The 14,048-nt window shown below is 36.8% G+C and overlaps 1 protein-coding gene across 2 annotated transcripts in view; it reads left to right on the top strand.

Annotated features, from left to right (window-relative positions):
* Positions 1-125: 125 nt before the first annotated feature.
* The window catches only part of RTN4IP1 (reticulon 4 interacting protein 1), a 37,242-nt gene continuing 23,319 nt past the window's right edge, over positions 126-14,048 (top strand). For both annotated transcript variants that reach the window (XM_016217518.2, XM_016217517.2), the window contains exons 1-4: positions 126-769; positions 6,548-6,699; positions 7,514-7,582; positions 8,479-8,603. In XM_016217518.2, the coding sequence (XP_016073004.2) occupies positions 487-769; positions 6,548-6,699; positions 7,514-7,582; positions 8,479-8,603 (629 nt within the window). In that variant the 5' untranslated portion in view covers positions 126-486. The remainder of the gene's footprint in view (positions 770-6,547; positions 6,700-7,513; positions 7,583-8,478; positions 8,604-14,048) is intronic.

Genomic DNA, 14,048 nt, shown 5'->3' with positions numbered 1-14,048 from the left:
CATTGGTCGGGGTGCAGCCGGAGGAAACGATCTTGGCACGCGATTGGTTGGCGCCGCAAGGCCTGTCCCGCGGCGACTGCGAGCGGGCGGCGAGGAGACTCCGGGCTAGGGTCGCGGCGGGAGGCCCTGAGCGTCTGATTTCCTGCGGCGTCCGGAACGCGAGCGGAGTCAGTTGGGCCGGCCCCGTGCTCCCGGGACCGGGCGGAGTTCTAGGGTTTTGATTTTGGTTCTGTTTTTAAGGGGAGGGGGTGTGAGTGGGGAGGATAATGGACAGAATACTGACTGGAACGTTAATTGGAGCATTTTAGATGCGAGGAGCCATCTAATTCCATAGTCGTGTTCCTTCGTTGTCTCCATTAGGCCAACTTCATTTTTAAATTCTGAGTTTTGAAATCAGCCGTTGTGCTTGGCGAACTCAGACCGAATTCAGGGGTGACAGTTGAATCCAATCCAAGTGCATTTTAATTAGACGCGCAACTCAGCCGCATGTTGACGATGGAATTCCTGAAGACGTGTGTGCTTAGGAGAAAGGCATGTGCTACGGTTTGCTTCTGGAGAAGCCAAGTTATACAAAAGCCGTCGGTTAGAAAGATTAGTACTACCTCTCCAAGGAGCACTGTCATGCCCGCTTGGGTGATAGATAAATATGGGAAGAATGAAGTGCTTCGATTTACTCAGGACATGATGATGCCTATCATACACTATCCAAATGAAGTCATTATCAAAGTTCACGCGGCAAGCGTAAATCCTATAGATGTTAACATGAGAAGTAAGTTCAAAAGACATTCCTCCTTGTTATACATTTTTTCTTCAGAGAATTTCATCAGGGATCAGTAGCTTTAAAAAATCAATTGTTACTTGACTACGCTTCTTTGGTTAACACAAAGGTTTTTGACAGTATGTCGGCAGATATTTCCAAAATTGTTGAAATTGCAATGCCCAGGGTATACTTTAATAAGTTTGAATTGCTTCCATGCTTCCTTAAAGTGTAAATTGGGACTTGAGAGTTGCGTCCACAGCAAACTTTCTGGTATACTCTCCCGGGAATTTTGTGATGTTCTGAGGTTTATCACCGATTTTAGTTTTCATGTCAGTTCAGAATTTGAATTTTTATAATAATCCTTTGGTCTCTCGCTGTTCACAGCTTTATTGGTTCAGTGGACAAAGTGGAACAGAATGCCAGGATATCGACACAGTACTTTCCCCCTTTCTCCTGTTGCATTTGCCTCAGCAGTTCAGATACACTTTTCTGTTATCCAAAGTGGGAATAGTGTTACTGCGTCTTAATTTCTTCTAGGCTATATTGACAAATACTGGAGAGTACTAGGATTCCTTAAATATGTACTATGTAATGATTATAAGGCTGAAAAATTTATTACTCTTTGTGAATTACTTAACTTTGGAAAGTAAAGACAAAAATATTTCTTATGGGAACTCATTCATGTTTCTAAAGAAGTAATAAAAACATCTGGGATGATTGGTCAGTTAACCTCAGTGCTCTAAGTAGGCTTCCGAATGAGGTTTAACTTAATCATGCGGCTGTGTTTTGAAGGCCTGTGTGTACACCTACAGTTCTACTCATCAGATTGCCTCAATAATAATTGTACAGGGTGGGGCAAAAGTAGGTTTAAGTTGTTCATATGAAAAATACATTAACTAATAAATAATACAAGAATAAACTGCATTTTGTGTACTCACAACTATAAACCTACTTTTGTCCCACCCTGTATGTGAACTGTGTGTAATGAATTAAATTTCTTTGTTTATATACATATCTAATTACAAAAACAAAATTAAGATTAATGATAGAATGAGTAATTTTGTGGAATTTATAGAGAAATATGAGAAGTTGAGACTTTGACTTCTATTAATTTCTTCCTCTTTGTTTCTAGGAGTTGTGTGATAGATTAGAATAGCAACTCTCAAATTTTTTGGTTCTAAGACATCTTTACATGCTTAATAATTCTTTGGCTTTTGTTTATATGGGTTATAGCTATGAATATATCTACCTTGTTAGAAATTAGAATAAAAATTTTAGCACGCTTATTAATTCATTTAAAAATACAGTAAACTCCTTTTGTGTTAACATTACAAAATTAAATCAGGTTAAAATATAAAATGACAAAAATAAGGACTCAAAAACAACTGCGTATGTGAAACACTGAAAACAGGTGGTAGTAGTAGTTGATAGAGCATAGAATCTACCTTCAAAGTGCTTACAGTGAAAAATAACTGCATTTTCCAAAATAAGCCAAAAAAAAAGAGTGCTAAGAGTCGCATTGTTTTACACTTTGTACATATCTCTTTGCTTTCTGGTTTAATAAAATAGATGGGTCTTCATATATATATTTCTGTATTTAGTCTGTCACAATATGTCATGTGAAGTAAGTGGAGAAAAACTAGCCTCACGTAGGTAGTTGGAAAAGAAAGGACCTCTTAGACTCCCCAAGAAGATTTGGGGACTTAGAAACATGGAGCACAACTGGATTAGGGACTTTTCCAGTTTCACTGTATTTAGTTCTTTTGACTCCAATTTTTAATGCTGCTATTTTTAACTTAGTGAATATATCTAGTATCCACTAGTTGTCCTATATGGTAGCCACTAGCCACATGTGGCTATTGAGCAGTTGAATTGAGAAGTGAAGTTAGTGTAAAATACACACTGGATTTAAAAGACAATCAGAAAAAAGAATGTAAAATGTCTCAGTAATTCTATATTGATTACATAAAGATCTGATTGTATTTTGTGTATAGTAGGTAAAATATTAAAAATTAATCTCACTTGTTTCTTTTTACTCTTTAGTGGCTACTAGAAAATTTTAAATTACATATGTGGCTTGTATTATATTTCTTTTGGACAGTGCTGATCCAGACAATGTGAGGACTATCTATTACACATTCCTTTGGACTCTTAAAGAGTTTGTAACTAGAAAGTTCAATTAAGAAGGAAAGGAAATGATATACTACGGAATCCCACATGAAATCAACATTTGTACAGCACATCCTCAAATACTATTGTTTAGGTTAACACTGTTTCATTATAAAGTTGATGAGATTAGCCTATGGGAAAATTGGTTTTATTTTACATTGTTTTGCTTAAAGTTGCAGAATGTATCCGTGATTTTAAGTGAGGACTTAACTGTATTTTTCGTTGTTGTTCATTTTGACATAATAATTGCTACCACTACTTGGGCATGTTGTTTTATTCCATTTACATTGGGCTTGAAGATAATTTAGTTTTTACAGGATATGTCTTTAAATGGTTGGTTTATATCCAATGATCAGTGCTTACACCCAGTGATCAATGAGTATAAACGGTGAAGGTAGAACTTATGCTCTGTCAACTACTTCCTGTTTCAGTACCCTACTTCACGTATGTAGTTGTCATGCAGTCATTATTTTTATGGAAGTTTATATTTTCATTCTAAGTTAAGATTACAAATTAAAATTAGCAGTATTTTATCCATGAGCAATATTTACATTTGTCTTCATTTAGATCTGTTAACTTTCATTTCTTTGAATGCACATGCATAATTTGTATTGTGTACATTTTCATTTCAGTAGAATGGCTGGATCTGGACTTTCTTTGCTGCTACTTAATAATAAAATATTGCAGCATCTTAAGTATAGTATTCTTAAGACATCTTAATTTCTTGTGATTTGACTGGGTAATATTATTTGCAAGTTACCCTCTTTATTTCCTGCTCATGGATTCTTTTTTGAGAATGTATGATTGTTGTTGCAGAAGGTATCTGAAATGGTAACTTGGGAAAATTAGTAATGAGTAGATGATTGTAAACTGTAGAAAGTAGTTATTTCCCTTGACAAGAAAGCAAAGACATGGCTACTTTATTTTGAAAGATGAAAGTAGGCTGTTTTTCTGGATATGGCCACTATTGTTGGACATAAAATCATAAGTTTTACAAATGGCTAAAGAAATTATTTTTATTTTTAAATTTTTTGTTTCCATTCCCCCACCCCTTTGGTAACCATCAACTTGTTCTCTATATCTCTGGGTGTGTTTCTGTATTGTTTATTCTTTTGTTTTTGTTTTTAGATTCCACATATAAGTGAAATTGTATAGTATTTGCCTTTTTCTGACTTATTTGACTTAGCATAATATCCTCTAGGTCCATCCATGTTTTTGCAAATGGCAAGATTTTATTCTTTTTTATTGCTGGATAATATTGTGTGCGTGTGTGCGTGTGTGCGTGTGTGTGTGTGTGTGTGTATCTCACATCTTCTTTATCCATTCATGTATTGATGGACATCTAGGTTGCTTCCGTATCTTGGCTATTACTGGGAATGCTGCAGTGAACATAGATTAATTTTAAAATAAAAATTAAAATGCAGCCAACAACATCATACCAACAGTTTGATCTCTTTAGATGGGATTAAAAGTCTTCGAAACTGATGACAGATTTATGATTTTCCAAATTATTCCAATTCTGACCCAGTCAAACTGGCCACCTCTAACAGTGGGATGAAGTTTTTAAGAGCCCCCATTCATCTGTGTCATGAAGCAGGTTCTCAGTTACTAACTACCAGCTACATTTTGGATTTGGGGCTAGTTTAGCTAATACCAGTGAGCCAGGACTACTCGGTTGATACATTGACATATCAGGGTGACCAAGAAAGCTATTTAAACAACCCTGCCCTGCAGGTCTCTACCTCAGAGAGGACTAAAGCCTTTTTTGCAGCTCTGAAACAGCAGCTAAAATTTGATATGGCTAAAAGCCACTTCTGTTGCTCAAACCACATAGGAATTTCAGTGAATAATTGTTTAATTGTGTTTTAATGGTGGAAATGGAATGTAAGACAGGAAAAGTAAAACATGACTTTTATATTACATGTGAAATTGATTTTTTTTCTTTTCCTGATGGAATGTACCTCTAGCTAGATGACAAATGTGTAATATTCACATGATGGCCATCCGCTTAGATTTTCTGGGACTATCTCAACTTTCAAACACTCTCCCATGTGTCTTTTTTTTAATTAGAAAAACAACTTCTACAAGCCACCCACCTGTCAGCATCTCTCCCTGTATCTTCCACATTCCCTCCTGCTATATAGGTTAATTGTCATTGTTCCCATCTAAGGCCAGCCCTCCACTTGGGTTCTAGATTCCATCCCCTCTCAGCTATTCGGGAGCAGTGCTTGAGCAGTTCTCTTCTACGTCTTCAATCTTTTACTTTCTACTGGATCATTCCCATTAGCATACAGACTGGCTGTTATTTCTCCCCTCTTAAAGAGGGTAGAAAAACAAACTAGTAAAAATCCTCTCTCCATCTCAGTTGCACACTTCCACTTCTCTGCTCCCCTTTATAGCAGGACTATTTGAAAGAGTTGAATGTTCTCACTGTCTCCTATTTCTCACTTCCCATTCTTTGTCACTCCATGCCACAGCAGCTGCTCCTATCAAGGTTACCTAATGTTGTACTGCCCCTGAGAGTGGGTGTGGGGAAAGGAGACTTACAGACTGATCAGTGATTCTGGAGCATAAGTTGTGGTACATGACACTAGAAGGTAAGCAGGGTGCTTATCCTGGAGAACCTCACATAGAGGAAATGTTCTCAGAAGATGTCAAGCAGAGAGACAATTCAGATACTTTTGTGTCTTGGGAAAGCCATTTTATATGTTGAAGCTGTGCAATAAACTGCTTGGGGTTATTGTAGATAGAATAGCCAATTTATTACCAAAAATATGATCGGAAGAATGTTTTCAGCTCTACTTAGCTGGTATTTATGTAAATATTCTTAAAAATAAAAGGATATGTAAAGTAAAGCAATTAACTTGATTTAACATACCAGAACAGGTGCAGTCAAGTGGTTCTTTTTCACTGAGGAATCAGCCTATGCACTTAATCAGTGATGTTGTAGAAACACTTTTTGGGAGGTGGAGACCATTACTTATAGACCAGTATCAGTGTCAAATATAACTCTGTGCCTTATTTATTGTTTGTTTTTTTTACTTCAAACAGCTTTAACATTTATCTTCTTCATCAGATGACACCAAACAACTTTGTTGTTTAAAAAGTTTATAAATGAATAAATTAAAGAAACTGTTTTCAAAGAACAAAGTAAAACTATAAAAGAAAATACTGAAAGTACTGAAGACAGTTTCAAAATTGGAATTTAAACATTTTGAGCAATGGTAGCTTTAGTTTAACAAGTGATTATAATTTTCCAAGTAATTTTCTTTGAAAGGAACAGGACTCATTTTGTTTCTTTTTTCCTTTTTTATTGAATTTATTGGGGTGATAGTGGTTAATAAAATTATATGTTTCAGATGTACATTGCTGTAATACATCATCTGTATATTGTCTCCTATCACTATTTATCCCCCCTTTACTTACCTCTGCCACTCCTATTCAGCACTCAATGATTTTATGCTTTCTTGTGTGATGGTTTGAAAAAACCAATGATAAGTTTGATTGCTTTATAATCTACATATTGAAGATCTAGAATTGTACCTGGCCCATAACCTTATAGTAGTTTTTAAGTCATTCCACTCTTTTGGAAGAAACAGATAAAACTGTATTTTATAGGTGGTTATGGAGCTACAGCTTTAAATATGAAACGTGATCCTTTACATATTAAAATCAAAGGAGAAGAATTCCCCCTGACTCTGGGTCGGGATGTCTCTGGTGTGGTGATGGAATGTGGACTTGATGTGAGGTACTTCAAGCCCGGAGATGAGGTGAGTTATGAAATGCTACTATTCCTTTTCTAAATATGCAGATTTCATTCTGCTTCTTTTGCAAGTATTTTTCATATCATTGACCTTCTCTTCTTTTCAACAAATATACTGAGCTTGGCTGGAACCCTCATTTTCTTGGTTCTCTTGTTCTTGGTACTGTCAGAATAGCTTAACTGTACCTAAGTGTTCTAAATCTAGTGCTTAAGAATTCCGAGACTTTAAATATGTATGATTGGGACTATTTTTCTTTCTCTTGAAAGAGTCTTTAAGTGACAATTTCTACCTTATGGGCTAGATGGTTTTAAAACAGCTGAAGTTTGGTATAATCACCTGTCACTTGTCATCTTGAATTTTTACACCAAGAAATTAAAGTGAGTTCATAATCATAGCTAACACTGGTCTGGTTGCTTTTCATAAAATAACTCTTAATCTCTATGAAGTATGTACAGTTAGCCCCAGTTTGCAGGTGGGGAAGGCAAGCTATACAGCTACACAGAAGTCCCACAGCTAGTAAGTGGTAGAGCCAGAATTCAAGCCCCAGGGACTGCTCTTAACTGGTATTCCAAGTATGTAGTCAGTAAATACAGCAGGATTTTTACTGGCATCTGCTTCTAATGCGGCTTGACTTGATAAATTCAGAATCATACTAAGTAATACATTTACTTCATGTGAAAATAGCTCTTTTAGTTGGTATATTTGCTGACTTGTGCTTTTTTCACTGGGTGGGGCATGTATTGGGAATACCCTCATGCTTAGCTTTGGTTAAAAGAGATCTGTTTCTAATGAAGTTTGTGTGTGTGTGTGTGTGTTTTAGGTCTGGGCTGCAGTTCCTCCCTGGAAACAAGGCACTCTCTCAGAGTTTGTTGTAGTCAGTGGGAATGAGGTAACTCACCAGTTCTGTGCTGAAATGCCATTAGAAAGTATAAACAAAGACTGACAAATATCTCTGAAATAATTGTGGGGTTTTTTTCAGATCAGGTTCATGTTTAATGGATAGGTTTGAAAGAGCTGAGATAGAGAATAGGAATTTTTGAAAGATTAGAAAAGTATTTGATGTCATTTAATAACACTGCTTGCCAAAGTGGTATCTTTGTCTTGTGGAGCAGGGATTTGGAGTGAGATCTAGAAACCCTGCTGTGTTTCTTGGTTTTACCCAGTGTAAATGGTGGAAACCAAATATACCAAATGGAGTGTACTGATTAATTATAAACAGAAGCATGGAAGTATCAAGCTGTTTCAAATAACTTTAAAAACAGGAGTCTAATCACATATAGTCAGGAGATCTGACTATTTGAATAGAGAGAAAGGGGTTAACATTGCGGAAGTTGGCTACAGAAGGGAGGGTGGGAAGGGAAGAAGGGGTATTACTGAGATTAGAAAAAGTCTGGAAAGATTACCTTCCAGTAAATGGGAGTAAAGGAAACAGCTGATCTAAAAAACAAATTAGAATGTTTTTATGAGGACTCAAGGTTTATTTGTATTTATTTTTGAGTATTGTCAGGACTAATGGGATTATCAAGTGTGACCTTTTTATGAGTTAAGCAGTTATATCTGATAATGTAGCCTGTAAAACATTACTGAACCTCTGACCCCAGGAGGGCAGGTTGAATCATTTGGAGAATATTCCTTAGGGATAATCTTAAAGTAGTGTATGTAATACTGAACCTGGCAGAATGTTATAGACTTATCCATGAAAATGGTTGGATTCCTATGAAGATAAATGTACTTGTGTTCCTGGGTTTGTAAGTCGTTGCTTATTTTTATTGTCTTCATATCTAGGTCTCTCACAAGCCCAAATCACTCACTCATACTCAAGCTGCCTCTTTGCCATATGTGGCTCTCACAGCCTGGTCTGCCATAAACAAGGTTGGTGGCCTGAATGAAAAAAATTGCTCAGGAAAACGGTAAGTATCAATGATGGCATCTCAGCTTTCTCCTTTTTCTTCTGTAAGGTCTTTGCCGTAGATCATCAGAAGTGATAAAAAGAGAATCGTTTACATGAGCAGAATTGTGCTGATGTTTAAAACAACTTCCAAAAAGAGTCTATTTGTGTCCTTTTGTATTTTTTCTAAACCTCATCCTATTGATTCTTAGTCCAATCAAATGTCAATTTTAAAATTGAAATGTATGGATGGACTTTAGGACTCTGAACCTTCTAAAATAATGCAAAATTTTATGTGAATCTCTGGGAAGAAGATCCCTAGCTTTTACCAGACTCCTAAAAAAGGTTAAGAATCACTCTATACAGTTTCTAAAGAATGATGTCAAGGTGCAGGTGTTTTTCCTACCTCTACTAGGAGTTGCTTTCATACTTGTGGATTTCTATGAAAAGCAGATATAAAGAGACTACAAAACACTGCTGAATAATCTTGAGGTGTCTTAGGCTCAATGCTTGGTGTTAGGTTAATTTTGGTGCCTCAAGGCCTTGAATGTATGCTTGTTTGAGTTAGCAACAACAGTGAGTAGAAATGTCTTCGATGGTTCATATTACAATCCGGCTGCTTTCTAGCTGGGTGGCCCACTCAGTCACTTCTCTTCTGTGAGTTTGTTTTTAATGAGATAATATAAGTAAAACTAGTGGCACAGGTTGTGGCACATGGAAGGCACTCAATAAATGGTGACTACTATTATTAGCAATGAGATTATACTCTTTGTATTTTAGAAAGTTGGCATCATAGGGAAAACTGATGATTTTCTTTTGGTGAGAAAACTAGGTACTAAGAACCACTTAATGATTGTGATGAGGGAGAGAGCTATAGGGCAAGTTTTAATAAATTACAATAACTAAGTTTTTTGATTGCTAAGGATTGTGCAGATAAAAATAACTAAAGTCTGTGTCATTTCATACATATTCCTGTTGTGAAACATTGCACTTTGCATTTAATGTGTTGAGTTATAGAGTATTGGATTTAATGAAAGCTAAATAGCTATATTCCTGAAAGCAGGGTGAAGACTATTCATCTAATGAGGTGCTGTCCTTTATCGTAGGATTCAAAGCAAATATTTATTCTAAAGGTCAACCCTGTTTATTTTTTAAGCTTTGAGGCTTAGCTTTCTTGCAGGTGCCATTTTGGCTCAACACTTTGTTTAAATTAAATTAGCTTGACCACATAGATTTTTATAATGACTTATCTTAATTAATAACCTTGCAAAAATCTTTATTCAAGATTTCTAGACCTTTATCATTATTATAGGCTCTGCATTGACACTGATGCTTTATTGTTTTGTTTCTCCTTAAAAGCATTAGACTTTCTGTGCCTGCATGACACTGTGGTTAGAGATCTGTCATTTCTTTTGCCAGTTCAGGGCTCTCCAGGTGTCCTTTTTTTTAGTACCCTGAAAAAAAACAATTTAGAAACATCTGGCTCTCTTCTCAGATACATAGACATGTGCCCCCCTCCCTCCATTTTATTGTTGGCTTTTTGGGTAATTCTTAGGTACTTATTTATTTTTTATTTAAGCAATAATGGCTTGGAACTGGAGAAGTAGAGCCCTGAGTTCTATTCTCTACCCTGCTACTAACTAATCAGTTGACCACTTGCATGCTATTTATTTTCTCTTGGAAGTTTTCCTCCAAGGTACTGTGTAGGTTGTTAGGAGAGCTTTGAGAAATGGAAAGTTTTATACCTTATAAGGCAATTATATATTATATTGAGTTGGGTCTGTTCATTGATTTAGCCACATGTTAACCGAACTGGAGTGCATCCATTGTAAAGAGCCTCACTAGCTCACATCATAGACTTCTGCCACATTCCCACGTGCATGGTGACCATATGATGCCTTTGTTCCAAGTGACAGTGAGAGCTTGGCTCTTGGTGCTCTAAGAAATTTTAGTTTACTGAAATTACCACACATGGGTGGTAATTAACAGCCTACCTCTCCAACTACTTATTTGTGAGAATCACAATAGATCAGTGAGTACCTTAAAATACTGTGAAAAATACTTTTACATGAAGAAATTACTACAATAGTAGGATTTTATTACACATAAACTCAGAGGTTCCAGTGTCCAGAGTGGTTTTTTTCAATTTGACTAATGTGGTGGTGGAGCCTATTTTGACTTCTCTAAGCAGTAATTATTCTTTTTCTGTTACTATTGGCATTAAGGCAGTCTTTAGCCTGCACAAAGCAGGTCAGTGTTTGTCTGTTTTTCTTTTTATTATTATTTTTTATTGAATTTATTGGGGTGACATTGGTTAATAAAATTATATAGGTTTCAGGGATACAATTCTAGAATACATCATCTGTGTATTGTACTGTGTGTAAAGTCTGTTTTTCTAACCAGTTAATTAAAAAAAACAAAACCCCAGCAATGATAAAAATACCCATCAGCACCTTGGAAGATTTTATAGGATGTTTTTAATAACAAACCACTTTTTGAAATAAGACAAAACTTTCTAAGAGTTTGATCGTGTTTACCTTTCTCTTTTTGTTATACATATAATTAATTCTTGCAACAATTGAGCATCAGTGAAGCAAGGGGATAATTTTACATTGATGTCATGTAAAATGTCATTTTTGCCCACACTTTGGTATTACTAGAAAATGTCAGCTGAAATGATTTCCTTCTTACCTGCCCATCCATAGTTTCTTCATGATTTATTCAGTAGGAACACACAAGGCTCTTAAAATGAATACAAATTTTTTAAAAAGTGGTTACACCAGATATATTTTTTTAAAGCAGTCCGATCTAATGGTTATATTTATTAGTAATGTCATGGTCCACCGTGAATATTTCATACTCTGCCTGAAATTCATTTTTTGCTGGAAAAGTTGTGCTTGACTCTGTTAGACAGAAGTATTTGAAAGTGTTAGAAATGAACCATTCCTCCTTCACAAAATAAATTTAACTTTTAAATTGTGTGTACTTAAAACTCAATGCAGTGAATTTAGGAATGCTATTCATTGTTTCCTTTTTGAGATCAGGCTTTATGACAGTAACATTTTGTCAAGTAAGGGTAAATTAGGTATCTGATTAATTCTATTTATAGAATTAGGCTCAAACTTAAAAACACTGGATTTACCCCTCTTCCCCCAGTGTGCTTATATCGGTAATAATAACAGCTTCCTTCTGTCAGATGCCTTCACCTGCTTGTTTTTCACCCCACCCGTTTTGCCCCCCTCCACTCCCACCACCCCTTTGGACTTTGGGTTTTCATTTATATTTGACTAGGTTGTATGGTTAGAGGGTTAATGGGAAGGAGAAAGAAACCCCCGCATTTTACTTGTTCCAAGAAATTGTGGGGTTGGGAAGAGGAGGAGAGGGAGAGTGGAGGTGCTGGCCTGTCCAGTGTGATGCAAACGAATGTGGCCTCTACTCCTGGACCTGTTCTCCAGGAGCTCCAAGAGGACTCAGTTAAAGGAATTAGTAGAAAACTTTTTCCTGGCAATTTGTATTTTAGAGATGAATTTTCTAGGTGGCAGGGTAACTGTCTTGTGGAGTTTAGAAGTCATTTACTTTTCAATGCTCTATAATTAGTTTCCAGCCTTGCCATTCAACTGCAGCTGTTCTCACGGGAGTCATAGCTGACTAAGTTGTGATGTGGGCTGGGCCACTGGGGCAGCATCATTTTGTGGGTCCTCATATATGAATTAACTTTATCAGTAGTGTATTGTAAGTTTTTACAAGTCTTTTAATTGCAAGAATTTTCTACAGACTGGCTTCTGGTTCTGTACATCTCTGGTTCTGTTATACCTTGTTTAACCGTGTTTTTACTTCATTGCTCTCATAATCCAGTGCAAGGTACAATGGTACTCAGTCTTATCATAATAACATTTAATGATGCCTTATTGTGTTGTCATTTGTTACAGGGGCCCTAGGCAAGAACTTCAAATGGTAGAGCAAAAAGATATTTTCCCTACCCTACAGAGCCAATGAAGCTTAAGTTTTGGGTCCTGAGAGGAGCCCCAGCAATATATTTGTGTGGACATATTAGTGGGAAGTAGGAATGTTCCTGGAAGCCATGTGGGGGAGGAAGAGACTTTCCTCTACCGTTCTAGGTTCTGCTGGCTGATCTACTCATCAAATCAACATGAGACAGATTAACAAGAAAATAAGCAAGTTTAATTATATAAATATGTATGGGAACCCCACATATATGAGAGAGTCAGATATATACATGATAGGTTCAGAGACAGTTAAAATGAGGTATACATGGCATTCTGAGCTAAGGATGAGGTAAAGTGCCTTGGGGCTTCAGAGGGGAGGAAGGTCATTCAGATATTTAGTAAGAAGTTTACTGTGCCTTACAGATATGTCATAAAAAGTTATTTCTTGTGATAACACTTACTATAGGCAAGATCCCTAATTTAAGCTCTTTAAGGGGGAGATAAAAATTTCTCTTAAGCCCACAGAGTCTCGACTGCCTTCAGCTTGAAATAATCCACATGCCAAAGTGTCACTTCTTGGGGGGCCTGTTCTGAACCCTCTCATCATCCTTATACCAGGACAGCCTATAACAGCTCTATTCAGAAATTACAATAAATACATCAGTATTTCCCACTAAACCCAAAACAAATGTATGTTTTTTTAAAATACGTTTTTAAAAATTGCATTTTAGAGAGGAGGGAAGAGGGAGAAGGGAGAGAGAGATAGAAACATCAGTGAAAGAGAAGTGTCTATCATCGATCAGCTGCCTCCTGCATATCCCCTGCTAGGGATGGAGCCCACAATCCAGGCATGTGCCCTGACCGGGAATTGAACCAATGACCTCTTGATGCAGAGGTCAAGACTCAACCACTGAGCAACACTGGCTGGGTGCAAATGTACTTTTAAATCAACTTTCCTTCAGCCAAATTTAGTTAGTGTCACCTGAGAAGAGGACAAGTATAATGGAGTATAAGAGTGGAAAGAGACAGAACTTTTAACTGATTGTGCTTAATATGGGCGGAAAAGTAATTTTCACTCTACCTTTCCGTGTTTTCTGCTGGGAACCCTGTAAAAAGATTTAAAAGAGAAAAACAAGTAGAAGTTTATTAGCATGCATACCTCATGTATACATGGGAGATACCTCGGGGGGGAAATTCCTTCAGCTTAAACTATTCATTATGCCAAGGTGCCATATTTTGAGGTCGAATGTCCTGAACCCTGTCAGCTCCATGGTAAATCCTTCTCTCACCACACTACTTCTCTCTCTCATTCACCCTACTGTTGCCATCCTAAATGATCCTGCCCTCTGTCTCTCTTCATTCCCTCTGTCCTGCACCAGATTGAAAGAACCAGTTCTCACTGCCTGTCCCATTTGGGGAGATGTGTTCCCAGTACCCTGGGCTGAAATTCTGAATGCATTTCCCACAGAATCATTGTTCTACTGTGCATGAGGTTCCTGGTCCATTATGGGTTAACTAAA

Source organism: Miniopterus natalensis, chromosome 5 (assembly GCF_054644295.1).
Source record: "Miniopterus natalensis isolate mMinNat1 chromosome 5, mMinNat1.hap1, whole genome shotgun sequence".
Classification (NCBI taxonomy): Eukaryota; Metazoa; Chordata; class Mammalia; order Chiroptera; family Miniopteridae; genus Miniopterus; species Miniopterus natalensis.
The sequence above is the reverse complement of the archived record's forward strand: the minus strand, read 5'-3'. Positions and strand labels throughout refer to the sequence as shown.